The sequence below is a fragment of the Fonsecaea multimorphosa genome, assembly GCF_000836435.1.
Source record: "Fonsecaea multimorphosa CBS 102226 unplaced genomic scaffold supercont1.16, whole genome shotgun sequence".
In the NCBI taxonomy this organism is placed as follows: domain Eukaryota; kingdom Fungi; phylum Ascomycota; class Eurotiomycetes; order Chaetothyriales; family Herpotrichiellaceae; genus Fonsecaea; species Fonsecaea multimorphosa.
The window spans coordinates 603,265-630,912 of record NW_015971650.1 but is presented as its reverse complement, the minus strand read 5'-3'; the positions used below and the strand labels follow the sequence as shown (position 1 = coordinate 630,912).

The window sequence follows — 27,648 nt, the reverse complement described above, 5'->3', positions numbered from 1 at the left end:
GCCGGCCAGTGAATTAGGGGGGTGCCTCGATCCTCCGTTGCGTGCCCGATTGAAGCGGCCTCGCTCCATTTCCTGAACGAAAATAGTAAGAGAAAGCAGTTAGGGGTATATAGAATACATATCTCTCTCTAGCTGTGGCGAACAGGTTCACACCTTGCCCGAAACCACCTGGGCGAGCTCGGATACCACCATTCTTGGGTGCGACGTGCCACGAGTCGTTGAAATCGGCTGAGAGACAAAGACGACAAAGGTTCCACTAAACAAACATGTATGCGACATACCGCGTCCTGGCAAACAGCCCGACCAAAAAGGCGAAACGCAGCATATCTACACATCTTCTCCACGTGGTAACTAGAAGTCCTCAATGGTCACGCCAACGTCTTTCCCCTTGCCCATCCGTATGAGATCGCCCGCAACCACTAGATCTAACAGTCCCATGCCGACGCTCTTGTAGATGACATTGCCCTTGGTCAGCCAGTCGAGGAGTCCTTGCTCGCCCGGGCCTCCCAGCTCAATCTCTCTTGTCGCGGCCTTCTTGATCATCATGAGCTCGCCGATCTCCACCAGATGCTCGGGTTTCAACTTGGCCTTGACGATCTCGCCGGCCTCTTTCAAGCACGATTCAAGGCTGTCGACAATAATCACCCCGCCCTGCCTCGCATGCCGGTGGTGATGACGGTGCCCTTCGTGAGGCTCCACCGCCACTTTCAAGACGTCGGGATGAATCTCGCACATGTGTGGCGCGTAGGAGCCGATGGCCACGATATACCTGCCTTTCCTCCGTCCTTCGCGCGATGTCAGGAACTCGGCCGGAAAAAGAGGCTCGACCGACGGCGTGCAGCAGAAGATGACATCTGCTTTCCGCACCTCCTCCTTCAGTAACCGGCCATATTCGCCAAATTCCGGACTCATGGCCGAGAATTTGATGTCTTTGCGCCATTGGTCGTTGAAATCTGCCGTCACTTGAAATGCTTTCATTAATTTAATCGACCTCTCGAAGCTGCGGTTGATGATGTTGACATGCCGGATTTGGTCGCCCTTTAGGATCAGGGCCAGTCTGATGTGCCAGTATGCTTGCTTTCCTGCCCCAAAGACCGTCACGGTGTGGACGTTCTCTCGCTTCTTAAGCATCAACGTCGACGCCAACGCCGTTCTGAACGCCGTGAGTTCTTCGGCGTTGACGATACCCATGGGATTTCCCGCGGAGTCGAGTAGGGTAACAGATCCCTTGGGCGTGGTACTTCGAGAGCTGGCGACCGATGCAGGAGCTTGGAATGAAGCGCCATCGATCGAATCCCTTCCAGATGACATGGTGGATGACGGAGTCAGGGTCATGGAATTGAGATCATTCGTCGCAGACTTGACCGAGGTCGAGGATGACATGCTGCCTGTGGGGGTTCCAGAATGGCTGTCAGATTTGGCCGACGAGACTGAAGACTTGCTTTGGAGGGGTACGTCCGGTTGCTCAAGCGACACGATCTTCATCCCGACAGAGGTTCCTGTGGATGCTGGCATGAACAGGGTCGTGACGCCATTCTTCTTAATGATTGTCCGTTGTGGCTGGAAAGACGCGCAACAGGGGGAATTGGTGTCGCCCGTCGAGTATGAATGGAGGGCCTCGGCGAGGTTGGATTGGAGTTCGTCGACATCCTCCTTGGTGAGGGTGTACAACAACTCCCTCACATCTGCATCGGTGAGGACGGTTAGGGGCATTTTGGCCGGAGATCAAGCCGACGATGCGGAGGAGGTGGAGGTACTTGTCTGCCAGTCACCCGGTATAATCAACGAAGCGGGTCGGAGTGCGTGGGACAATTCCAGCGGCTTGATCTGGTATCTGTCGCGATGGAAGACGGCCTCAAAAGAAGCCTGGTCGATGAGACAGCGTGCCCCGCGAGGTTGAGTGTTGAGGTGATGCTGCATGTGGCAATCGCAGAGGCTAGGATGGCATGTACCAAGACGGTGACTAAGAGCCTCCACCAGCGACGATTGGCCCGGTGGCCCCTCGTTGACGCACATGTTTGTCAGGAGGAAGCCTGCCTGGTTTAACGAAGGCTATCGGTGGCTTGGCTCGTTTGGGCTAGCCAGTTAGTGGGCTTGGGCACCTTCCAGGGGATGATCCGATATGTCCAGGCACCACCACGCCTAGAACCACCTAAACCACCACCGGCGGTGACAAATTTTGTCCTTCCCACGGACCATGAAGTCCACGCTATTCTGACCTGATCATGCATCTTGCCACACATGAAACTCCCCCCAGTCCTCTTCCCATTCATCGGCCTCCGAGCAGACACAATCTCATGATATCTTCCCTGCTCTTACCACAATTCCCTACTGATAGTCAGCTAACTAGTCTCAGCATAACAATCTCACAGCTCAGTTATCGCGGCCACTTCAAACGAGCATGCCTGGTCGACGACGGGAACCAATCGCCTAGAGCACAAGCTTAGCGAACGTGTCGAGCCATCGGTTGCGCTCCAACAAGCCCTCCGTCTAACCTTTTGGGATTCCCCGCTGGATGCTTGGACAGTGGACTGATTTGGATGCTCACGAGCCACTGTGGCGAAGACGCTGCTCATAGAAGAAGTCGGTCGATACGGGATGAGGACATCGAGTCTTGTTTCGGAAGGTAGGATGCAAGCGAAGGATCGCATGAGCTTCGAGCTACGGGTCGGCTTCGATCAATTGGCTGCCATCACACGCACTGAGCTGGCAAGCCTTGCGTTAACAGTGGACACACCCAAGATGCTGCTGTAGCAAACAAGCCACGCTCGCGACGAGTCACACGGACAGATCTCGGTGCCGGCCAGTTTCAACTGTGACGAGTACACAGAAACTCCATATCTCCATGCCTTGTCTCAACGGCATCCCCTTTCGGCCGCTTCAACGGCCGTAGTCTGGACTCGCGCGAAGCAGATGCGATTATATAACCTTCCGCTAACCAACAATGGTTAGACCAGCCTCGCGCTCATCTGGATCGGAACAACTCTGATCTGATGTTCTTCCCGCCGCCTGCATGCTTTGTGATGCACCGGCCGCATCTCTTGCTGGCACTTGACGCTTAGTTGCCCCATTGTCCATACCACGGAGACCGTAGGTCATGTCGACGACATCAAAACGCCGTGGGCGCTATATTTCGCTTTCGCCGTTGGCTGCCCACTCGTGCAGCAACCGGCTCATCTGGGTTGAACGTTTACGAGATCTCACCCACCACCACACCGCTAACCACAGGGCCACCTCTCTGCGCACATCTGTGTGCGCTGTCCCAGCTTCGGGCGAACTGCATCACCGACTCTGGAGACAAGCCGCTACTGCTTTGCGTCAGAATCTCGGCTCCAGCAATCATACGGGCGTCCCATTCGTATGTTTGCGCAGCACCTACTATCACTTGCCCTGGCAAGACCTCCCGTCCGCAAGCCAGATGCCTTGGCGCGAAAATATCGACATTGTTTAGCCTATCACTCCAATGGGTCCGTTCCCGTGAGAGAGTCTCGAACTGTTGTGCCGTGGCTGGAGACAGCGCGCACTTGAAGTTCCATTGCCGTGACAGGTCGAGCTCGCAGAGTCACCTTCCTGATGAGTGTCTTGGGCCGTCTTATACTATATGCCCACAGTGCAGTGGCAGGTGACAGGGCTCTTTCAATGCGCTAGCCAATATGAAGCACACAATCCCCCGTGTCTGCTTATTCAAGTGGCCCATAGCGGGCGCCTGATCCAACGGAGCTTGGATCTCCTCCACTACAATGCTGCAGACAGCTGTGTCTCCCAGTGCCGAGTGTATACCCTGCGGCGCTAAGTCGAGACGAGCGTGAAATTGTGGCCCAGCACCAACCAAGGCGATCCCGAAGCAACATGATAGACAGAATTGGAAAAGGCTGTTCAGGGCCACAACACCAGTGTCGTCCATGCGACTACGGCGCTCGCTGACCAAGCCCCCTGAGTAAGTAATGCAATCTATCGTGCTTATTTCTAGCACTCTTTCTACAGCAGTACAGTACGGCCGAACTATTCTGGAGAACGGTCGGATATTGCATTGGCCCACCACTTCAAGCTGTCAATGGGTATAAGAGTCTTAGGAGGCCGTTGCCATTGTCACTCGCACCTGGAAAGCTTCTTACTGACAATCAAACTTTTGAATCTCTTCCTACCACATCGGGTCATCTTCCAAATGGCCAAGTTTTTGAGGGACACTCCCTTGGGTCAGTTCATCCGATTAGTGTCGCAAGGTCACCTTCTGCAATATACAGAAGATGGAAACGGACTCGAAATCTTGAGCAACAGACGATCGGCGCCGGTAGATGCAGTGGTTGAAGCTCCAGCCGACGTTGAAGCCGACCCCGAAGTGCTAGCGAAAAAAGGCACCAACGTTGACGACCTTGTCATAGTCGACTGGTACAGTCCGACGGATCCTGAAAATCCGCGAAACTTCTCAAGGACGAAGAAGCTATGGGCCAGCTTCATCATCTTGTATGTGGAAATGCACTCTTCTAGATCTCAACCCGACGCAGCCACTCTTTGAGATTTCATCGACTAATGTGAGCTTGTGACAGTCTCTACACATTTGTTGTCTACTGCACCTCGTCCATCACAACACCGTCCTACCCGTACATCGCACCTCAGCACGGTCTCAATGAGACATCCGTCTCCCTAATCCTCGCTCTATACGTTCTGGGCTATGCTCTGGGTCCTTTGCTGTTTGCTCCTTTGTCAGAAATCCCGTGGATCGGCCGCAACATCCCATACTGGGCCTCCTTCCTCCCGTTTCTCGCCTTCTCCATAGCCCTTACACAGGTCCAAGACCTCAACTTTGCCACCATCTGCGTCCTCCGCTTCCTGCAGGGCTATTTTGGCTCCCCGATTCTCGCCACCGGTGCCGCGTCCTACGACGACCTTTTTGATGAGTTCGAGTCGCCGTACGGCTACATGCTTTGGCTCGGTGCCATGTACGCTGGCCCCGCCGTCGGTCCGCTCCTGTCAGGCTACGCCGTCGTCAAGGACTTCAGATGGCCATACTGGGAGGTCGCGATCATGGCAGGCGGACTGTTCCCCCTCGTCCTTTTGTTGCCGGAGACGAGCGCAGACTACATTCTCCTTCAGCGAGCAAAGCGCATGAGGAATTTCACCAGTGATCCAAAGTATCGGGCACCATCGGAAATCAAGAGACTGAACATTACGAAAGTGTTTACGGACGCCATGATCAAGCCGACCGAGATCGCGATCAAGGACCCGGCCATTGCCTTTGTCACCGTCTACGGCGGCATCGTGTACGCCACCTACTACTCGTATTTCGAGGTATGTCTGCACACTGAAGCTCCTTCCTCGCATGAATGGCCCCTGGAATGTGAGAATATATCTTAACTGACTGCGACCAATACAGTCCTTCCCCCTGGTCTATCACGATCGATACGGCCTCTCCGCAGGTGGTATTGGGTTGATATTCCTCTCTGCGATCATCGGCGCTGGAATCTGCGCCGTCATCTACGCGGTTTACCTCCAGCTGTATTTCACTCCACGGGCTCGTGCAGCAGTGAACAAAGCGGCTTCCGCTGTCCCAGAGACCTACGACGCGAGCCAAGCCCAGTCCCTCGTCTCAGGCCCGCAAAGACTACACATCAACGCCGCGATCCCGCAGGAGCAGTGGCTGATCCCGTCCATCCCATTCAGTGTGCTCTGTCCCGCGGGACTATTCCTCTTCGCCTGGACCGCGACCGCGACTTCTCACGACTCCAACGGGATTGCGCACCCGACGTACCACTGGATCGTTCCCACAATCGGCATCGCCCTCTTCTCCGGGGGAAGCTACGTCGTCTTCCAGTGCACAATCATCTACATCTCCCTGTCTTACAGAAAATACTTCGCCTCGCTGTCCGCCACGTACGACATGTCGCGGGGGTCCATGGCTGCCGGGGTGGTCATGGGTTCTAGGGCTGTCTTTGTCAGCTGGGGCGTCGACAAGGGCGTCAGCGTGCTCGCGGGCGTCAGTGCCGCGGGCGTGTTGGGCATGTTGTTCCTCTGGAGGTACGGGGCGATGTTGAGGGCGAGGAGCACGTTCGCCGAGCGATAGAGCGGAAAGAAGATGAAAGTCTACGCGTAACATGGGGTTTGAGAGTGAGGAAGGATAAGTATGTGTCGAAGACTCGAGATAAGTGGTACGACCAAAAGGGAAAAAGAAGAGAAGGGAGCTGTTGGTGATTTGAAGTCTCGGGGATCCCTCATGCGTTGACCCGGGACTTTTCTTTCCCTCTCTTTCGATATTTTCTTTTTTTTTTCAATCTCTCTGGGGGTTTTACACAGGTCATTTACTTAGTAATTATTGCATTATTCAAAGACGTTCGGGTGTCCACCGCTCCTGAAGGGTGTCCAGGTATCACAACATTTCTGGAAATAGAAATTCTCCGTTCTGAAATGTCGGGCAAGTCTTACCTCTCTCTCTCTCGACGGGAAGAGAAGGTAAAATCCCCTACCAACATAAATGCGCTGATATATGTAATATATTGCGCTGGAGGCAGAGCTTTTTTTTGGGTCCATCAAGAGTATGAGTAGGTGATTGAAAAGAAAGATCACGCCGGACTGGACGTTGGAAAGTGGGAAATGAGTGGTGGTCGTGAAGAACTCGCCCTTGGTGCGCTTTTACTAGGCCTTGCGGATGGTATGTAGGTAGTTACCGCCGACTATTCGACATGAGGATCCAAAGGATCGAATTCACTTTGATATGTGAGCCAGGGCAGGTATAGGGTAGACTTAGAGTAAGAGAGGCTTGGATAGGACTACGACTCTGCCGATGGGGTTTCATACATCCCGCCTAAGCCCGAAGAAGGTATACGGTAGGACTGCGATGAGAAGCTCGCGGGACCAAGGATCTCTCTCTGGTGGGAAGTTCTTTGTCATCGACATCTTTATTGGTCGCGTTCGGAGGATATCTATCTTCGCCATTGTCAGGCGGGCCTAAATGTACACAGCACACACGTCTCTCCCGTCTCGTCGAACACTCCGGCCCGTGTGCCTGGGCCAAGATTGAGATAGGAAAAGGTACCTATATGAGACAAGGGAAAACAACAAGACAAAAAGGAACATCGTGAGACTTGGTCTAAGTTGACCACAAGTCCTCATCGGAGAGCACCATGTCGTCCTCGGTCAGCACCTTCAAGCCTTCCTTCTTCCTGTTCTTCTTCATCTCCTTCCTGGTCATGAGCGTGCGGGGCGTCACTGGCGTCATGGGCGTGTAGGGCATGTAGGGAGAATACGGGGTCTGAGGCACTCCCGTCTTGGGGTGCACGCCCAGAATACTCTCGCGGCGGTCCACGAAAGTGGTCTTGGTTGCAGGCGCGCTCTTGAGGGCGTCGTTGTAGAATTGACGGAAGGGGAGGCTGTTGGAGCTGTTGGACGCTGCAGCACTGCGAAGAGACAGGGGCGCTGGGGGACCTTTCTTTTCAACCTCCTCGACCACGGTCACGGCGGACTTTTGGCCCGGCGTGGGTGGAGCTGGGCCCGGGTTGTAGATGCGAGGGGAAGAGAGAGCGTCTTCGGAGTAGATCGAGGCGTCCGTGAGCGTGGCCGAGCCTATTGGTTGCGAGATGGGTTGCCCTCGAACGGAGATATTGGTCGAGCGCTTTCTCGTTTGATCAGCCGAGTCACTTCGGCCCGAGATGAAGGACAAAGGAGACACCTTCTTCCGGCTGCTGGTCTGTGACGCTGTCCTCATCGAGGACACATCGTCGGCGGGAGTTGGCGCAAGAGGGTGAATCAGTGCGTGTCCAACCGGTGGAACCACCTGACTTTGGGCTTCGGTCTCGGGATGTCGCAGATGCTGAAACTCTGGAGGATACCGCGGCGACCTCGGCGAGGCCGGCCCGTTGAGGTTGAGATTGGGCTGGTAGTAAGGTGACCTTGGAGTCGGTGGGAGATGGTAAGGTGACCGAGGCGTAGGCGGAGCATTGTACTGGGGTGGATAAGTGGGCGTGCGAGGCGACGTTTGCCCACTGCTCCTGGCTTTTTCTTCGTCATGTGCCATGACAGCAGCATAAAGCCTTGCCATTTCATCCTTGTTCCTTGCCTTGTCTGCTTCAATGATCTTTTCGTCGATGGTGGACGAAACACTGATGCTCGACTGTTTGTGGGAATGGGACTTGCCCGTGGCCCAGGACCTGAGGCTGGCCATCTTGCCGGGGCTCTTTAAAGGCGGTTCGACAGCCATCTTGGACTGATCGGCCAATGGAGCAGGCTTGACGATCTCCATGCTGAGACTGCGGTTCGAGGTTTGGACTCTACGGCGCAGCTTCTTGCCGACAAGGAAAAGCAGCACAACAGTGCCGATCAACCAAACCAGGTAGGCGCCGACTATGCCAATGATCTCGTATTTGAGTTTGGACTTGTCTCGCAGGGCACCAGCGGAGAGCGGAGGGCCTTGGTCTGGCGGAGGGGCAGGGCTTTCGTCGATGCTGATGTCCCAGATGGAGTGTGGCCGGGCAGCGGAGGGTGGGACAATGAGGACAGAGACACAGATGAGAATCGAGAAGGTCAAGATTGAAGCAGGACGACTCATCTTTGTAGGCGGATCAAGCTGTCGACATGTCCCGGCGCTGCGAGCCTGAAACTGCTGACCCCCTGGCCGCGGAGGACATGAAGCAGCTGGAGGCTCGTCAAAGAGCGATCACGGCGGTAGATGTACCTGATCATTGATTGCTGGGGAGCGGCCAGACGGCGGCCTGTAGTGATGATTGGCACAAGGTGAGAAGTGGGATACTGTGAAGACGAGCATCCCGTATGCAGGGTGAAGCACAGCGGCGGGCAAATCACAGGCCAGAGCTCCCCAGTGCCTCTTGGTTGGTACTGGGCGAGCCTATAGGGGCTTCCAGGTGCCTGGATGGCGGGGACCCTGAACGCCCACCCTCTAACTGCAATGGTCCAAGAGGCCTCCATCCGAGTCCAGCGGACAGTCTGGGCCTCCATTCACGTCCTATTTTTAAGCGCCCGGAAACATTCCAATGTGGCTTCTGGACCCAACCTCGTCCCAACTCGTCCCATGATTTCTATCACACCGCAGCCCACGGTTTACTGGGAAACTCCAAGCTATCGAGTCCAGATCCCTGAATTCTGCATCATTCTGCCTTGTGTGCCCCGGACATCCAACTGCTTTCAGCGTCGCTAGACTCTGTTCGAAAGAACCAGCTCACCATGCAGCTTCACCAATACCGTGCCCACAAACTGTGCCATCACACAGAGTCTGTTCCATCCCGCACCCATCAATTCGTGTTAACCCGTGGATCGAGGTGCGCACTGGCCCGAGCCTCTATTGTCTTTCCGTCCCGAGCCGGTCAAAATCCCCGGTTTGCGAGTGATGATGGTGACTGCGCCTGTCGACTGTGTCGCTGATTGCTCCTGTAGACGCCCATGGTTTGACACCTTCGTCTTGCTGCTTCGTGACTTCTCTCATTGCTTCCTGTCTTTTATGACCTCGGAGACACGAACGAGAATTGAATATATTTGTGGGCTAGTTGTCGTTTCGTTAGCGAGCTGCAATAGTGCCCTCTCCAGGCTGATAGAACTGTAGGACTTCCTGCTGCGTTCGGAAACAGGCATAGCGTCACCCCAGCAGGCACCTGAACCCGGCGTCCTTTCCAATCCTCGGCTTTCGTCACGCAAAGCACATGTGATAGTTCATTCGCGGCATGCACTTTTCTTCCACCCCGCAGGCATCTTTGCATGGATGTGCCCGATGAGGTGTCTGAAAACGAATCTCGACGCACGGTTGACGCCGGGCATTTTCTCCTTGATGATGTGCGGGACAGTATTCAACTGTTCTGGGCCAAAGCGCAGGGGAAACTGGGACCATCTGTCTCCAGGCGATCCCTTTTGGGCTGCTGCTGGTTACGCATCCTGACGCGATGGTCCTGATCCCAGACGTGTAGGGTTCAGATTGAGGGATTTTGGAGATGTGGAACTTTTCTTCATCCACAGAGGACCTCGAAAGTCATCTCCAGCTGCTTCCTCCACCAGTAGCCCAACCAAGACCGGCAAATCCGGTGCCCCTCCCTATGGAGCTGGTAGAGTCACGAGCATTGACGGCCTTCCTCTTCCCCTTGACTCCCTCGGTGGTTCTGACACCTTCCACAATCTTCTCTAGGTTAGTCTCGACGACCACACCGCCGACGACCATTTCGCTGAGAACGGCGTGCAACGTCTCGAACCCGAAAATTAGATCGAGCTCGCAAACATTCTCAAACAGCCTGTCCAGGGCTTCGACAAACACCTGAATGAAGTCGAGCAATGCCAGAGGAGACTCGGTGGAAGTCGAGATCAAGATGAAGTAGAGGGTAGCGTAATGGCGATAGGTGATTTGTGTAGGTGCGTCAGGTGAAGTGTTGGTGCCCGCGCCACTGGGAGCCAACAAGGGAGGAAGCGGCAGGAAGTTACAGGCGGAGGCTGGGCGAGCTGATACAAGGTTGAATATCTGGGAGAGAAGAGACTGCTGCGTCGCCGTGTCCTGGATAGATAGTCAGCACTTGTGATGTTTGATTCCACAGGTCACACGTAACGAGTTGTGAGTAGAACTTTGTCAGTCTCGGTTGGCCGTTATTGTTGAAGACCAGAACAGCGTTGATCATCGTGAAAGAATGGCGGCGCGAACACCAGAATCTGGGTTGATAGAACGACGCCGACCAGTTTGCATGCAGTTACGATACGCAGACTGTGCGTGGGGAGAGGGACAGGAATGTCGACTTCTAGTGAAGGCCACGAGGCTCCCGGGCTGGGCAGCTAAGGTTGAGTTTAATTGGCGGAATCGGCCTCTGAAGTTTGGGCCACTAGGCCACGCGCTGCAAGATCCTCAAACCCCAAAATTTCCATGGTCGCCGCGTGCTGCACTTCCACATCCCCTACCTACCATTGACCTCTTTCTTCAAGACTGGCCTCAGTCCTTCACCATCCTTCCCCCAAATCAGATGCAAAGCTTCACTTGCTTCACTTGCCGATTGGTCTCCCGATCTCGTCTCCGACAACGTCTGATCGAGCTCCAGAATGGCCGCCGCAGGTTATCCTCCACCCGTTTCCAACCTCGATCCAACACCCGTTCTCGACTCCAAGAGTCCATGTCTGACATTGCCGGGTCGTGGTACTGGGACACCGCTCCTCCGACCAAGGAGAACTTAGCTGCGGCTGCACACTTCTTCAAGAATCATAAGCCCTCGCGGACATGGACGGGAACAGGCTGGAAAACTACGGAAGCATGGCGACGTTCCCCGAAATACTCGCAGGAACAGAACATCCTGGTGCCAGAAGTCATCTTTGTCGGGCGGTCCAACGTCGGCAAATCCACCTTGATCAATGCTCTCACCTCTTCGGATCTCAATCGAGTCAGTGCCACCCCTGGAATGACCGAGGTCATGGCTGCGTGGGCACTGGCTGCAAAAGATGAGCACGGTGGCGCCCTCAAAGGGTGGGATGGCGATGTCAACCCCAAAGTCACCCTTGTCGACATGCCTGGATATGGCTTTGGCAGCAGGTCCGAATGGGGCGCCCAGATCGTGTCGTACCTAAACAACCGAAGAAATCTGAGGAGAGCATTTCTGCTCGTCGACAGCGGACACGGCGTCATGGCTGCCGACCGTCACATGCTGGAGATTTTCCACAAGCTCGGGATTCCGTTTCAGATCGTTGCCACAAAGTGTGATCGATTGAGCTCGAAAGTGTCGGAAGGCGGCATCCGTGAGACATTGACGAGGCTGCGTGATCAGGCCAACTTTGAGGGTCAATCGGCGTTGATGCTGGGTGAAATGATCGCGGTCGGTGCGCTCGAAAATATCGCGACGACGAAAAACGCAAATCAAAATGCCCTGGGCCTTACAAACCTGCAATGGGCCATCCTCAAGGCCGCGAACCTGGAGTGGTATGCCATGGAAAAAGCCGCCGACCATAAAGTCATCAGCAAAAGCGCGATCAGTCGCCCCAGCCCAATCGGCGCTGAAATATCGCATTTGATCCACACAAAGGGATCCGAGTCTCCCAAGCCTGCACGGTCGTCCGGGAATGCGTCAACGGCACTCCCAAACCTGAGCCTCCAGGAATTCATGCGCGAGATATTGGGCTTTGGTTCGGGAGGAAGCGCCGGAGCCTCAACCGAACCCCAAGGAAACCGCGCGGCACCGAGAGTTTTTGATTCCCTAAAGAAAGTTGAGGGCAACAAACCGGGAAAGGCGAACGCTGGCTCGTCGTTACACGATCAACTAGATCTCCTGATCACAGAGTTGAAATCCCGCCGTCGCTCAGAGGGCGAGAGTACGAATGGCCTTTCAGGGGAAGAAACGACTCCGTTTGACTTGCCCCTCACCCGTCCAACACCGGGTCCCGAACCTCCCTCTCCCAAGAGGACGACTCCCCAGGCGCCTCTTTCCGGCAAAGCCGCCGTCTCCCAAGGCATCGATGGCTTTGAAGGGATATTTCCCGAGTCCTCACCTAAATCGTCATCAAAGTCGGGGAAAGCACAGCAGCAGTCCCCCCAGACGCTGCACCAGCGGCGCCAGAATCGCGCGGCGCCGGTGGAGCCGAAACCCTCGCGATCCCAACCTCTGCCGCCGCCGGGGCAGCAGCAACCGGAATTTGTCGGCAAAGGCGTCTCGCGAGGCCTGGACGCCTTTGAAGCCATGTTCACAGCCCCGCCCACGCAGCCGACGACCAAGTCGAGCAAACAACAGCGGCAGCGGCAGCCTCAAGCGAGTGGACGGCGTCAGAAAACCCGAGCCGCGCAGAACGAGTCGCCGGCCCAGCCTCGTGGACGCGAACAGCCTGCTCTGAAGGGCAAAGGCGTCACCCGGGGCCTCGACGCGTTCGAGTCCATGTTCTCCTAGCCCCGCGAGTCGGAAGAAGAGGAGCTCGAGGCACTCGTAGATTGTGGATGACTGTACTTTAAAGCGGGTGGTGCGAAAGGGCCTGTGACGGCACTGACGGACTAAGGCTTGGGCTCGGCGTACATTGTCGCATACAGCCCGATACAACTTTTGTACCTACATAAGGATACCTAGGTAGTTAAACTTGGTGATCCCTCACAACCTTGAATGGACAATGCTCTCCACGCAGTTCCTATCGTGAGCCTTCAATCGGAGGTTAAGCTTACACAACTCCCAAGGTTGTAAAGACCGTAAACATGTGCATTGCGTATGTACTCGTACTCGTGACTTATAGCTGGCTATGTTTAGCGAATTATACAACAAACACCCTCAAAAGCCCGGGCCAGGGCTTTGACAAATCCCAGGTGCGCGCCCTCCCAACAGCGCAATCAACGCAGGCCAACATGTATAAGACCAAGGGTTCGCGGGAAAACATCCATGACCAACTCCGCCCATGCGGCGACGCCTCACTCGCTTGCCGGTTCTAGGTAGATCATCCGGCCAAAATGGGCACAAAACAGCCCGTAAACAAGATGCAGTCGTTGGCGTGCAGTACCCATATCGGGGAACTTGATATTTCGTGATCGTCGAAGCCTTCAGTCGCATGTGAAAGGCGTCATCATAAAGCGCAATCATTAAACGCTGAATCGTCGTGTTGTTCCCAGACACTGAGAAGAATCGCCGAGTCATGATTCATCAACAGGTTGTACCTCTCTTGCCTCCTAGCATGGTTAAATTGAAGCATACCAACTTCGGGTCAGTTTATTGACTTGGACATCACGCATCAACGGTGCCGTCCAGATCCAAATATCCGTTGTCGTCGTGATTGGCTTCTATCCCATCCGCGTCGACGACGATTCTGCGACCGAGATTGTAATCAGGGACGCCGTCTCGGGCAGCGCCATAGTCTAGAACCTGCAAGAAGTCAGCCAGCTCGACACCAAAATCCAAGCAAGAGAAAATACCTCTATGAATGTCAATCCATCACGCTGCACTGCCGCAACGCAGCGCCTTTCGTTGAACTTCACCTGCCACACTCCGCTGAGGTCGGAGAGCAGGTCCTTGACGCATTCGCCGGTTTTGATATTCCACAATTTCAGCGTTCTGTCAGAGCCGGAGATGACTTTCTGACCGTCATGCTTGAAGCAGGTGATAGCACCTGTGTGTGCGCTCAGCGTGGCTTTGCACTGTCCAGTCTCCGGGTCCCATATTCTGAGCGTCGAGTCGGCCGCTGCGGAGACCAGTTTATCGCAGTTCAAGTCCAGTAGACCGACCAGGGAGGTATGCCCCTCCAAGCTATATTTGAGGGAACCCGTGTTAAGATCCCAAATACGCACCATGTTGTCCATTGAGCCGCTTATGCAGCGATTGCGTTCATGGTCGAGGACAACGCTGTAGACCTTCTGTGTGTGGCCTTGGAGGCGGTGGATAGTCTCGCCCGTGGATATTTTCCACACACGAACCGTGCAATCGTAGCTTCCACTTACCAAAGTATCTGCATGAGCTGCGATTGCACGTACAGAATGCTGATGACCGGACAAGGTCCGTACAAAGTAGGGACAATCATCCGCATCGACTTCATTTTCAGCTTGGATGAATGGTGGGTCTTCTGGCCGTGGAAGCTTCCACACTCGTAAGGTAGAGTCGCGGGATCCCGTGATGATCAGAGGCTGTTTGGGCATCATAATAGGCCGGCCTTCTGCATTCTCTCCAACTTGGACAGGGGATACAATTTGAAGACATCGTACTGTTGATGTGTGCCCGCGGAAGACGTGGGTCTCACGTGCTTCTTCGATATTCCAGACACGTACTGATCGATCCGTCGACCCCGAGACCAGTGTGTTTCCCTCGTATTGCAGAGCCCAGACCCCGCCTTCGTGTCCCGTCAGGATCGCCCGTAAGATCCCGGTCTTGGTTTCGTAGACGTTGATGTTGTTATCATCACTGCCCGTCACGATCTTGTCGGTATCAAATTGAAGGCAAGTAACGACGTGGGAGTCGTGCGCGCGAAACGCGATATGTTGAGGTTTCGCATCTTCAAACATCCAGTTCCTTCGAATAAGATAGTGTCTCCGATAGAGGGATTTGTAGAGATGTAAACCTGTAAGACTTGGGAGGCCAATGTTGGGTTGGGGGACGGCCATCAAGGCCGAGTGTGCCGCATTATATGGGCCGTCGGCGAAGGAAATGTCATTCAAGAGGTCGAAAGAAGTGACGTCAGCCGAGGGTTCCCCGGAGTCAGACTTGACACGTTTGACTTGTTTGTTACGATTGGAGAGCGACGTGGAGGCCTTCCGCTTAGATCGAAGGATCCCACTAAACCTATTGGTGGAGTGTGCTGCGAGAGAATAGGCATCAGCGCTTGTGTCGTGCCTGGTAGGAGTCGAGTCGGCGATGTTCTCTTCGTATCCATATGGACCGGACGGGTCTTGCCAGCCCCAACCTTCGGCAATAGCCTGTTGCAATTCTCCTTCTGGCAATGTGAACCCGTCTGCATCAAATAGTTCTTTCCAGGCTCTTTCATCACCGTTGACCATCTGCCGCCATTTTCTCGACACCTGCGCTGCCCTGCAGAGACTCTTGACATCAAGATATTTGAGGACGTTGAGTGCCAATTCGGGTGGAAGGAGGGAAAGGAAATCGCATTTCAACGCAGGGTTGACGGCGTCCGCAACGACTTGTAGTGTAGGCTTAGGGCATCGGCGGAGGAGCTGGTGCATTACGTAGCTCTTCAGTTCATCTGGGATGGCCTCAAAGTAGTCAAGCATCGCCGGGATCTCGGCGACTGAGCCATTGGCAAACCGAGAGAGCTGGCGAGAATCGTGACGAGAACGCAAGTCCACGACTTGAGGGGAGTGTCCAGAGCTGGGCGACTGTCTGTCCGGCACAAGAGCTCTTGATATCCCGTCATGCTGTGAGGAGATTTCCGAATTTGAGTCGACGTCTGCAAAGTATCCAGCGTTCTGTAGTGTTGCTGCAGCCGTGACAGGAGAAAGACTCGGACTAGGAAGACTTCCGTCCTGGACGGATGGGCTTTCCGCGACATGCAACCGAGCTGGAACGGATGATAGAGCGCGCCTACTGCGAGGCCTTGCTGAAGACGGCTCAGCGTCCTCCATTATAGGCGGCGTAGGCACTGCGGTTTCTTGTGAAATGTCTCTATGAGTCCTCCGTTCTAAATGGGAGCGATCGGCTGACGAGGCTCCATCTTCTGATTCTAGGGAATAATATTGCGTAGGTCTTGGGGATGAGGACTCTGGGTTTGGAAATGGTGGCTGCTGGTGCATTTTTGGCGAGGGGAGAAGCGTATTTTTGCTTCTGGATGAACTAGCCTGCTCTCGCGGCTCTCGCATATTGAGCACGCGGGATCCATTGCTGGATTTCGGGATGCTGTCTGGGGTGATGGGGTTTATGGATTGGTAGTGGGAATTCGAGACGACAGGGTCGGAGCGATACCTTGTCGACGGGCCAGCACGACTTGACGTAAACGAAGGGTCGCGCGATTGCGGATGTTCTTCGCTGTCAGTAATAGATTCTGGCGATGCCGGTCTTCTCTGGACTCTCCGCCGGACGGAGGTAAACTTTGAGCCTGCTGACGGGACATCAGTGTAAGGCTGAAAGGTCTCCACGGTTTCGAGTGCCCCATTGGCATTTCGAAGAGACCGTTGCTCCTCTTGTAACTGCTCCAGTGCCAGCGTGGTATCTTCCGCCTCGCGAAATATTGTGTGTTTCCCTCCTATTTCGAAGTGTATCTTCTTCAAACCGGCCGGGGTGGGGCTGGCTGCCAAAGGGTATTGCTTGAGATCCAAGTCCTTCGTCCGCCGCAGTGGACGGATGATGAAGGGAGGGAACTTGGTTGTAGTAGTCGTGGTTGTGGTGACGACGGTGGTTTGTGTGGCTGGTGCAAATGAGAATTGGCCGAGCAAGCTGTCCGACTCCATCATTCTGGCGTGCCCGAGGTTGTCTTTACTTCGTTGGCGTTGTCCTAGCTCGGTCCCCCGAAGCACAGACCGGTGCCGGCCTCGAGGACCGGTGTCCACCATATCCTCATCCATTGTATCCTTATTCGTCACCGCTCGGGTCTGTCAAGCCTGCGGACAAAGAGCATCTGCCCGAGGAAAGTAGATTAAAGGTCGCGTCGTGGAAATTTGTGAGGATGCCGCAGAGCACCATGCAGTCAAGACGTGAATGAACGCTCCGTAGGATCAAGCCCCAGGCTGAGAGATTGGGAAAGCGAAACAGCCGACTGCAGAAAGATAGGACTGCGTTGGAACTGGAAGAGCCGGTTCGCCTCGTGTGAACGTCTGGTTGGGTCTAGAACAAAGCGAAGGTCCGATGAAGGTTTGCTATTGTTCGAAATCGGAGAAAAGGAACGGTGACATGGTGCTTCTAGACTATTACACTCTCGCAAAGCCCCAACTCGAGTAGGCTGGACTGTGTCAGTGAATATAGAGGCTCTTCAAAGAACGAGGTGTTTGGTATGTGTCGGAAGAGTGGGAGGAGGCATGGAGAGCGGGCGGATCCAGCAGATGGCAAAGGAGCGAGCGAGGGCGACGGGCGGCCAGGGCGTGACTGGCCAGACAGGATTGGCCTACGGGGGCGAGCCTTCGAGCCTGAACCGCTGGAAGAGATTCGGGAGGGAAAGAAACGAGGCCCTTCGGCCTTGGCGCGCGCTTGCAGTCCCAGCACGAGCCTCAAGGGCGCTGTCTGACACAAGGAAGAGATTCCCGCGTTCTTTGCTTCCCGCCTCGGATAAAGCGAGAACTAGGCGATGCCGAGGGAGAAAACAATCGGTCAGACCGTGTCATTTTCTCCCAAATTGCTCCCACTCGCGGACAATTTTAGGTGCAATTGCCGCGCCACTGCCATCACCACAATAATAATACCACTGGCACCCACTGGCATGGAAAAATGAGTTTTCCCCTCGCCTTTGCCACCGGGCCGCCCAGCTGTGATGCCTGTTAGACTCGGACGTGGCCCGAGTCGTCAGCTCCCGCCTACCTGGTACCCAGCGAGCCAACTAGGCGCGTTAGGTGGCACGAGGGCTACTCTGTTCTCTACCAGAACTGCTGCCACCGAGTCTGTGAGATCATGCTTGAGCTTTATCCACCAGACTGCTGGCAAGGTTCTTCGGCTTCTGGACTGAAGAGCCACTCGAACAGATGCACTACTTGATCTGACAAACATGGCGGTATTCTGATGATCGAAGCATCTGTGTCTCTTCCTAACTAGATGAATCCGAGTGATTGTGTGTGAGAAGATTAGCCAACTCCTCAACCAAATCACAACACACCCTCGTAGATTGGCGATTCAATAATGCTGGAAGTCCAAGTTCAGGCCTTCAGACTTGCTGGGCTTCAAGTTGAAACCAGACATGATATGTTCATTCGTGGACTTCGGTCATGTGAAATCCAGAAATCAGGCGAGCTGGGATATTGACCCCCTAATTGCTGCCCTTCTCACTTTACAATTATTGTCGAAATCATCTGCCTCTACTACCAAAGTTTCAATGCCAGGACCTCACAAATAATGGCACAGCAGATCCTTCTTGCTCCACCTTCTGAACGGACCCTCTCCCAAGCCGAAGGCCTTGCGGTGGTTCAGATCTTTCTCAATGCATCGTTGGCCTGTATCGCTCACGCAAGAGAGCTGATCCCATGGACATCGCCTTGCTTCCGCACGGGCTATGTCGACCAGATCACTCTTGAAGACGACCCGCCCGGTGGAGAGAGTTTATACTCTGCTTTTCAAGGTCTCACATCAGAAAAGACCGTTGGTGAAGGTCAGGAGATCAAACTCCTCGTCCGCGGAGGGCACCGACGCGCTGATCAAATGCTTGATATGCTCGCAAGTCTTGGATATCCAGGCACATGTTGAGAAGCTCGCTAACTGCCGTTCAGGAGCAAGGAGTATTTGACGCCTTACATCGAAGTTACCTAGACAGCCTTCGAGTGTTTGTGACCAAGGCAACAGAAAGCCAGCCAGTGATTGTTGAGACTTACCATTTCGCTTTTGCGTATGACCATGGTCGAGTCACGGGCGTGCGATTGAGTCCGTTGGATCAGGCATTCGTCTTGGAGAATGTACACAAAAGTTTCAAGGCTGCGATACGGGCTCTGCTTCGCTCACTGAGGAATCTACCTCGTCTGCCAGGTGCGACTGTCTCATTTTTCCGCGAGTCGACACACTGACCCGGTGCACAGCTCGTCGCAAGCTAGGAATGAGCCTCACGTACAACGAGACATGTCCTATGGTATATCAACCGCCCGGATTTGTAGACAAAGATGAGTACCAAGAGGAGGAAGGCGGGGCAATGTGTGAGGCGTTGCTGAGACGAGATGAGGATGTTGTTGGTGCGCTGGAATGCGGACACCATCAGGTGCGTGTTGCAGTACGCCTCCAAAGCGCGCAGAGAGAAGAATCATCGATTGATCTGCAAGACACGGAAATGAGCAGACAGCTGCAGGCAATGCAGAAGACGTCCTCCAGCCGCAGCAACAACCTAGTCTCTACGTTGAGAGATTCACTTCCAGGATTGAAGCGTCCAAGGACCGGTCCAATACCTGGTGCCAAACGCCCAAGAGCCTCTTATCCTGACAAGGTTTCGAACGACGAATCTGTTCCACACAATGTCGGTATAAACCTCGCAACAGGGTTACAAAGCCTTGAGAAGCCGACTTTCAGAAGCCCAGAATCGGGCCAGGGGATAGTGTCCAGAGATCATCCCGCCCCAAAAAGTACGCCGCAAGGAAGTGCTCTCTGTCTCTGTATCACCAAGCTCACGGAGCTCCTCATACACTGCCATGCCATTCAAAGTGGAAAGACAAGCGGAAGCGAGAATGTTTTTGACCATGGTCTTTTAGCTGAAGGAAAGATCAAACGGCTTCATCGATCGAGTCGCGTCAACTGTGAGTGTGGAAGTCAGCATGGATCAAGTTCAATGGTAAGCAGGTCGAAAGCTATGCAGTGCAGCGGCTGACCAAACTAGCTCTACTGCGAAGTATGTGACGGTTGGCAACATAGCAAATGCTACGGCCGCGACAAAAGCCTCACCTCTGCTACTATATCGGAGCATTTCTGCTATACCTGTCTCCTGTCTTCTGAAAGGCCAGACCCCTCGAAGTCCCCCTTGCTCATTACTCTCCTGCGAATGGCAGTAGGCTATCTCACAACAAAAGCCATGCCGGGATCGCGGATCGAGGGCAACTTCCTGCAAACACGACTGCAACCACCGCGATGGACGACCAAGGTGCTTGATCGGACACTGGAGCGACTTGTGGAAGAAGGACTGCTTGTGCGGCGGGCCGGAGGATCTTTCGAAGTCACATCGCTCAGCGACTCGGAGTTGCGGCAGGTCCAGGAGCGATGTATGAGCCCATTGGCGTCAATAGAGGATCTTTATGAGATCTGTGCAGACATCGAAAAAGCGCGCAACGGCAAGGACCTGATGATTTGGCTCAAAGCGTACGCTCGTGGAAATGACTATACGACGGCTGAAGGATGCGAAAAGCTGACTGCGTACGACGACTTTGGCGATCCAGTAGTCCGCTGGGGATATCGCCTCGATGCAACGATCCCTTCACCGAGAGACTCGGTTGTCGAAGGTGGGACAGCGACGCCAGTACGTCGACGCAAGATCAGTATCTCGCGCATCCTAATCGACATTGACGGTTCCCCATCTGCTGCGAGCATGAGTCTCGAAGAAACCACAGGGCGAAACTCCAATGACAGGGGGTACAACACCGATTGCAGCACCACAACCTGGACCGGGACCGCCGACTAATTGTGCTCCGGGAAGACTTCTGCCACAGGCATGGAGACAAGCTGCAAAGCCTCCTGCAGAGGGACTGGCCAGCTTGGTGTGACAAACAGTGGGCTGCCACGAGGGAAAACACGTGGCAATGATGGTGGTGGTGGTGGCTGAGTGGGCGGTTCTTCCTCGACAAGCCTCGACAAGGATGCGGAAATGATGCTCTCGATTCTGTGGTACGACCTCGAGATCACCCGAGAGGAAATATCGGGAGAGCCAGGTGGTACTTTGCTCAATGTCAATTTCTGTTGCGAGATCCAGCGATGCTCCGAACGGTGTTGTCTATGTTTGCCTGCTCAACAATATTGTGAAGATGGCTTTGTGCTCAAAGTTCAGTAGTGTCCTCAGGTGCTGAAAAGAAATTTGCTTGATACGAGGAAGAGATCCATGCCGGCTTTTGCCAATCCAGCCGCACGGAGCTGCCTTCCATCTGCACCGAGTACTCCTTTGCACAGGGAGTATTTTGTGACAAGTCCTATAAGAAGCGAGCAGCTTCTCGAAGTCCAGGGTGATCCTGGAACAGGAACTTGACTCCGTACAACATGAGCAGATATCGTGAGGTAAACAAGCCGCCTCGTCTACGGAGTACCAGAGATCGGTTCATTCGGATCTCAGGAGATCGAACCCCCTGACATGGCTCAAAAACAACACCCACCAGAGCGACGGTAATACCTAGCGAGCTAGGTTGGTAAGCGTAGGCGTGCTTTTATCCTTTTGGCGAGGGCTTGCTGTCCGAGTGACCACGCTACTGAAAAATGGCATCCTTTACGGAGTAGAAGATGGCGCCAGGGGGCCTCATGACCCCCAAAGCCTTCACCAGCAAAGCCGGGTGAGAGCCTGAAGGAGACTGGGAGTGGAGTGCCCTCGGTGCCCCTACTACGAGGACTGAAGACCGAGTCGGTCTAACCTCCTCGACCCAAGGTCCCCGAGAATCCTCTTGCTTCTTGTTGTATTAGCCTGGCTTGGTGGTCACTGTGCAAGTTGTTCCCATTTGGTCTGTCACACTAGACTCCTCTGTCTCCATCCAGCCAACACTACGTCTTCCCACAAAAGGATCTGATCTACGAGGTACTCGCACCCCGTTCCCCTGGCCTTGGATGACCATCAGCTAAACCTGTGCTGGTGAGGAGCCTCCCTGAGCTACGTTTTGAACCCCATGGCTCTTCATCTCTGCTCTCTGACCACTCAGGGCCACAGACGCCGGGTGCGGCTGTCGACTTTCAATCCACTGATTCTAGTGGCTTGCCCAGGCGCTTCAAGAACACCAAAAGAAAGCTGAGAGGTTCCAGAAAGAGCATGGCAACACGGCTGGACCCCTAGCTTCTCGAGCAACTCAAGCCACTGACAACTTCCACCAGCTTTTCAAGCGTTTTCCACCTCGGGGTTGCCATCTCCTTCAAGCCCATTCGACCGACTCTTACCCTTGCTAGCCCCAGGCCCACGAGCAACTTTAGGCTCGAAGCTTGGGGACTTGGGGTGGTGGCCGTTATCCATGGGTGCCAGACGACTCGTCGGTGCCCACCCTCAATTCGTCATCCCGCCTGAAGAGACCCGGTGATCCACCAGCTGGTGAAAGGCTGATGGACAGCTCAATGCAGGGCGATTCCGGTCCTGGCAATTTGGACTGCTCATCATACACTCTTACACTGTCGCTCAGACCTCCACGACCTCCTCCGTCTGCTCCAGTTCAACGGTCAAAGTTTTTGTTTCTGAAGCCCCTCGAAACCCTCTCCGACGCATTCTGCAAAACTGCCGCTATGATATTGCAATAATACCTCAAGAACACTGTCGTTGCAGTCCCAGAGTCCGACCTTTTTCCTGCGTCTTGTTCATCGGCAGAACATATCCTCTGACCTCCACCGCTAGTCCTGTCTTCTTGACGACACTTTTTCCTGGTTGCGAGGGTCAAGTGCAAGACTGATAGAACCTGTCCAACGAAATATTATCGACTAAGATACGAGATTTGACGATATATACGGGGTTTTGTTGACGGTTGTCCTATACGCTGCACACTTCGGCATGCGCAAAAGATCAGATGTCAACGCACGTGGCATGATAAGGAAACACTAATATGGGGGGCGGTCAAAGATTTCATCTGCCGGCTTCGCTGAAACGAACAAAATCCAAGCCTCCCAACCACGGCTGGCAGCCAGAAGGGAATGAATATAAAGTACAGCATCTGCTCGGGATCACTGAGACTGATTTCAACACGGTACGAAACCAGAGCATAAGCTCTTCAGCCACTGCAAAGTTGCCGGCCTTGTCATTTTCTGATGCCACGACCGAGCTGGGCTCTTCTCATCCCCCAACAGAACAGCTGGATCCAGGTGCAGAACTTAACTTGAAGGCGTCATCTGTATTGTTGCACGAAGAGTTCCTACTCAAAGCAGATGCTACCGGCTCAACGAATCCCAAGCGCCTCAAGACATATGGCTCGTCTTCTACCATTAATTCGTACTATGATGCTCACAAGGAGCCGTTGGCTGTGTCACAGCAAACTTCAGAATCCTCCCGACGGGACTTTGCTCTTCGGAAGGGAGCGCCGGTGGTCATCAAATCTACAACCCCGGACAAGGACTCACTGCGTCAACTGAGGCTTTTTCGCCTCTCTAAAGGCGACAATAAGTCGGCGGCCAAGAAGCCCACGAAGCTTAGTTCTCAATCTGGAGACGTGACGGTCAAGATGCTGTCCGGTAGCCAGCGTTCTGTCAGATCCCCCGACCAGAATGGAACGACAGGGCATTTACACCCCGGCCATCATTCCAAAACGCCGAGGGGCGTGCGCTTCCAGTCTGATCACCCTGCAACGTCAATCAATGTAGATAAGTCGAAAACGTCCAGTATTCCCCCTTCTCGACAAGAATCTCCATATGTCAAGATGAATATCAGACGACCAAAAGCCGGAGCGAAGCATTGGTTCGACGGCCTGGAGGGTGACAGCAGTGATGACGAAAGCGTTCATGAGCCCGAACTGCACCCAAGCTTCGTTGCAGGAATGGAAATGGCTTTCGAAGGGGGTAGGATAGGCCTCTTGACAAATGAGGGATCTCGCGTCACGACACATACATACGAGACTTCTAGTCGAGGAACAAGCTCGAAAGCACCATCCAGCCACCTGCTCCCTTCTTCGACAAATCCGGCCCGTGTGTCAATCCTCAACGCCAAATCGTCAAGGTCTACCCTTTCGCGAAACGAGTCACTGGAACCCTCATCGAAGCCAAAAGCATCCTCTTTGGCGTCCACCGATCTCCACAAAACCAGCATTCTCGACTTGTCCACTTCTGAGGATGATGATAATGATGATGACCCTCGGCCCATAGAAAAAGGTAATGAATCTGGGAAGGTTCCCTTGCCGCTGCTGCGAGATAGCATAGCTGTGGAATCACTGGCGGAATCAGAAATTGAGATTGGGACGGCCAAAGCAGTCAGTACGAAACAGAATGGAACTGCGAAGGCGACGCCCAGTTTGCGGCGTGTTCATGGCACTCGTCCTCGAGGTCCGGCATCGTCATTATCGAAGCCTTCCAACAAGCGACGAAACCATCGATCGACATATCTAAGCGATATGTCTTCGACTCCTACGCCAGAAGACGATGACCTGCTGACTTCATTCCCGCCCATCCCAACAGACCAAGCATCCTCGCACCGTCAGTCTTTCCCCGAATCTTGCGTATCCGACACCGCCAGCATTGAGAGCAGGAGACTGATGAGCGTTACCCGACAAGAAGAATCACTTCTTGCTGCTATCCGTTCAAAGAAAGCATCACTTGGTCAGCCATTCGCTGGCAGCGCAGCAGACCGAAGGATACAGGAGCTGCGGTACATGAACAAAAAATCGACTCACTATCAACACCCTCCACGGACCTCCGCAGCGTTGGAAGTCCAGCTGGCTCTGCAGGAGCGGACGCGGGGACAGTCACAATCCCGATATTCAGATGCAAACTTCGACCAGGCTTCTTGCACAACTTTTCAGACAGGACTGTCCACGGAGCCCAGCGCACGATATTCACAGGCTAGTTTTCAGACTGGCACTTCGAACCCAGAGACGGAAATCTCGTCCTCCTTGGCAACATTTTCGCCTACGTTCCTCGCGCCATCGAATGCTGCTGTCAATAGGATGAGCCGTTCGACCTTCTTTTCGACGTCAACCAATAGCTCGAGAGATAACTCGCGCAGCCGACGGGAGAGCCACTACCTAGCCACATTGGAGAAGCTGCAGGCGCCACCAAAAAGAGAAGAGGTCTCTTCCCAGGACTTCATCGATTTTCCTTATAATGGATGGATGAAACTTGCAGCGGCAGCGCATTGAGGCCGAACCATGACGTTCAACCCTTTGGCTGCATCTCGCTGTGCTGATTCTTTTGCGGGCTCATGGTTAGGGGAGGTGGTGACGACAATGAAGAGAGCAGTGGATCACTTGTACAATAGTCATGGCTCTGGCTTTGAAGCCATTTTGCTCTTATGATGACGAAGGGGATATGTGTATGGTGGATCAATGTACAGTAAGAAACCGGGCGGTCTATAGAGCCCGGGATACGGAGGGAGTACATACCTATTAATGAATGCTGTCTTCCCTTACCTGAGCGGTGTCTCTGTGGATCTCTAGCATTTGTTCGCTGGGAATATCTCCGTGTGATGAATTTACATGGAGTGAGCTGTGAATGAGCCACAAGGGGAAGACCTCACCGCCAAATCAAAGGGACTGGAAAACCGAGAGCAAGAACTGGGAAAGAGTGGAAGGCCATGACGCAGGGCCATTGACTGGTATGGGATCCCGCGCCCGCTGGCTGTGGAAACACCAAAAACCACCAATCGACGCGCCAAAAAGACCCGTCCACCCTTCGCCAAACGTTTCCTCCCCTATCATTTTGGCCTGCAGCCACAGTTCTCGTTCACTCATTTTGCGTTGCTCGTGTGTCGGATGACCTTTGGGTCATCTTCACCTCATTGCTTGATCTCCACCGCTGGTTCAACGTGCCAGAAACATATTCCTGTCTCTGGCACCGAGAACCTGTCCATTCCTTTGACGCTCCCTCCTCTCCCTCCTCTCCCTACCGAATGACTGGTTGTTCTGCCTGGCGCAGAGCCATTCAGCCAAAGGCACCGGCATTGCATTATCGAAATATTCGTACTTCTTGGGGTTTTGGACACGGCCGTCCTGAATGATGGCTGTGGAAAGGCGCGGCAACGCGCCCAAATTCATGGGAGTGTCGCTGCGGAGTCTGTCCTTGAGCACCGTAAGAGAAAAGCCTCGCGAGATCGTCCACCCAGGTGCAGACTGACTGATTCGTGGTACAGTTGACAGTTCAGTTCTCCACCTTCATTTTGGTAAGCCGGACCGAGTATACTGAGCCTCGTTCACACTGAACTGACTGGTTTCCTACAGCTCCTCCATTATTCTCGCGTTATGCCTACTACTGATGGACATCGTTATCTTCCCTCAACGGCCGTCTTCCTCGTCGAAGCCCTGAAACTGGCAGTATGCCTGACGATTTCGCTCTACGAACTCTCCCTCTCTGTTCCTCGATCCATGCCTGCAACGTCACTCCTTGGGACGCTAGGAAGCGCCATTTTTGCCGGTGATAGTTGGAAGATGGCTTTCCCGGCTGGACTCTACACGCTGGCGAACAGCCTGCAGTATATTGCAATATCTAATCTGGACGCCGCAACATTCCACGTCACATACCAATTCAAGATCTTTGTGACGGCAGTGCTGAGCGTCCTGCTTCTGCGGAGATCCATTTCGGGAAGACAGTGGCTGTCTCTAATCCTGCTTATGCTGGGAGTTGCGATCGTCTCCCTTCCTCACGGGTCGTCAGGATCTCTGGCTTCGAGCCACCATACCAGGATCTATCTTCCACGGTCATCCAACCCCCTGCGAGAGCACTTCCGGATGGCGGAGCCTGGCTCCCACCTCAAGAAGAGGTCAGCAACCTATGAAGGCATCGAAGAAGACGAGCTCGCCTTGGACACGCCCGGCATGGATGCTTCTGTAGGACTGTTTGCGGTTCTGGCTGTTTGCATATGTTCAGGGTTGGCTGGAGTTTACTTTGAAAAGGTCATCAAGGAGTCGCCCAAGAACACGTCGCTCTGGATCCGAAATGTGCAACTATCGATATATTCTCTTTTCCCCGCCTTCTTCATTGGAATTGTCTTCCTTGACGGCGAGACAGTGGCAAAGTATGGCTTTTTTGCGGGATACAACTGGGTGGTGGTTGCATCAATTGTCATCCAGTCCTTTGGCGGCATCGTCGCGGCGTTTTGCATCTTTTATGCCGACAACATTTCCAAGAACTTTGCTGTTAGCATCAGCATGGTCCTCAGCAGTCTGGCGAGTTTCTTGTTCTTTGATTTTACTATGACCGGACATGTACGCTGCCACGATGATTGTTGGTGTTTCAGGATCGCTAATGACTGCTAGTTTTTGATTGGGGCCTCGATAGTCCTCATTGCGACTTACGTCTATAATGCGGAAGAAGCCCGGTTACTACAAAGCCCAGCAGTTATGATCACCGAGAACGAGAAGTCGTCGCTCAATGGCACAGCGGCGCTGAACGACATGTCTATCCAGATCCCCAAAACTCCTTTGGTTCAGGAAGAGACAGCCCTTGCGACTTCAAGACCGGGTTCTCCGAGCCACAAAAAGAGGAACAAAGAGCCTCTGGGCTATTTTGCGAAGCATCGTGATTGAACCCTTCCCCTGGCTGGGTCAGATGCTTATGATTGGACATGAAGGGATAGACTTTGGGGATACCACTTGGGAAAGGAATTAATGCTGGAAAAGGATCAGCGACGAGATGGTGGCCAGATACACTGGTGCTAGCAGGGAGTCTGAGGACTGCAGCACTTTCTCTGAACACTGAGGAAGTAAGTAATCGATCAGGACCTGTTGAAGGTGGCAGGGCTGCTTTGAGAGAAACGAAGAAAAGGGGCATGGTCACGTGCGCCGGTTTGGCTGTC

At 53.9% G+C, this 27,648-nt stretch overlaps 9 protein-coding genes across 9 annotated transcripts; 5 read left to right on the top strand and 4 right to left on the bottom strand.

Moving 5' to 3' along the window:
- Window positions 1-351: 351 nt before the first annotated feature.
- Window positions 352-1,713, bottom strand: Z520_07874 (uncharacterized protein; the record flags this gene model as incomplete). Its single annotated transcript, XM_016778371.1, has 1 exon — window positions 352-1,713. The coding sequence occupies one exon, from the start codon at window positions 1,711-1,713 to the stop codon at window positions 352-354; it is 1,362 nt and encodes a 453-aa protein (XP_016630731.1).
- Window positions 1,714-4,165: 2,452 nt separating this feature from the next.
- On the top strand, window positions 4,166-6,061 carry Z520_07873 (uncharacterized protein; the record flags this gene model as incomplete). The annotated part of the gene is made up of 3 exons (XM_016778370.1): window positions 4,166-4,464; window positions 4,548-5,289; window positions 5,375-6,061. The coding sequence occupies 3 exons, from the start codon at window positions 4,166-4,168 to the stop codon at window positions 6,059-6,061; spliced, it is 1,728 nt and encodes a 575-aa protein (XP_016630730.1).
- Window positions 6,062-7,084: 1,023 nt separating this feature from the next.
- Window positions 7,085-8,539, bottom strand: Z520_07872 (uncharacterized protein; the record flags this gene model as incomplete). The annotated part of the gene is made up of 1 exon (XM_016778369.1): window positions 7,085-8,539. The coding sequence occupies one exon, from the start codon at window positions 8,537-8,539 to the stop codon at window positions 7,085-7,087; it is 1,455 nt and encodes a 484-aa protein (XP_016630729.1).
- Window positions 8,540-9,967: 1,428 nt separating this feature from the next.
- On the bottom strand, window positions 9,968-10,601 carry Z520_07871 (uncharacterized protein; the record flags this gene model as incomplete). The annotated part of the gene is made up of 2 exons (XM_016778368.1): window positions 9,968-10,480; window positions 10,533-10,601. The coding sequence occupies 2 exons, from the start codon at window positions 10,599-10,601 to the stop codon at window positions 9,968-9,970; spliced, it is 582 nt and encodes a 193-aa protein (XP_016630728.1).
- Window positions 10,602-10,610: 9 nt separating this feature from the next.
- Window positions 10,611-12,839, top strand: Z520_07870 (uncharacterized protein; the record flags this gene model as incomplete). Its single annotated transcript, XM_016778367.1, has 1 exon — window positions 10,611-12,839. The coding sequence occupies one exon, from the start codon at window positions 10,611-10,613 to the stop codon at window positions 12,837-12,839; it is 2,229 nt and encodes a 742-aa protein (XP_016630727.1).
- An 816-nt stretch (window positions 12,840-13,655) lies between these two features.
- On the bottom strand, window positions 13,656-16,933 carry Z520_07869 (uncharacterized protein; the record flags this gene model as incomplete). The annotated part of the gene is made up of 2 exons (XM_016778366.1): window positions 13,656-13,793; window positions 13,844-16,933. The coding sequence occupies 2 exons, from the start codon at window positions 16,931-16,933 to the stop codon at window positions 13,656-13,658; spliced, it is 3,228 nt and encodes a 1,075-aa protein (XP_016630726.1).
- A 1,474-nt stretch (window positions 16,934-18,407) lies between these two features.
- On the top strand, window positions 18,408-20,661 carry Z520_07868 (uncharacterized protein; the record flags this gene model as incomplete). Its single annotated transcript, XM_016778365.1, has 4 exons — window positions 18,408-18,680; window positions 18,779-19,031; window positions 19,082-19,821; window positions 19,867-20,661. The coding sequence occupies 4 exons, from the start codon at window positions 18,408-18,410 to the stop codon at window positions 20,659-20,661; spliced, it is 2,061 nt and encodes a 686-aa protein (XP_016630725.1).
- Window positions 20,662-22,759: 2,098 nt separating this feature from the next.
- Z520_07867 (uncharacterized protein) lies at window positions 22,760-24,997 on the top strand (the record flags this gene model as incomplete). Its single annotated transcript, XM_016778364.1, has 1 exon — window positions 22,760-24,997. The coding sequence occupies one exon, from the start codon at window positions 22,760-22,762 to the stop codon at window positions 24,995-24,997; it is 2,238 nt and encodes a 745-aa protein (XP_016630724.1).
- An 856-nt stretch (window positions 24,998-25,853) lies between these two features.
- Window positions 25,854-27,379, top strand: Z520_07866 (uncharacterized protein; the record flags this gene model as incomplete). Its single annotated transcript, XM_016778363.1, has 4 exons — window positions 25,854-25,925; window positions 25,987-26,016; window positions 26,075-27,058; window positions 27,110-27,379. The coding sequence occupies 4 exons, from the start codon at window positions 25,854-25,856 to the stop codon at window positions 27,377-27,379; spliced, it is 1,356 nt and encodes a 451-aa protein (XP_016630723.1).
- Window positions 27,380-27,648: the final 269 nt, after the last annotated feature.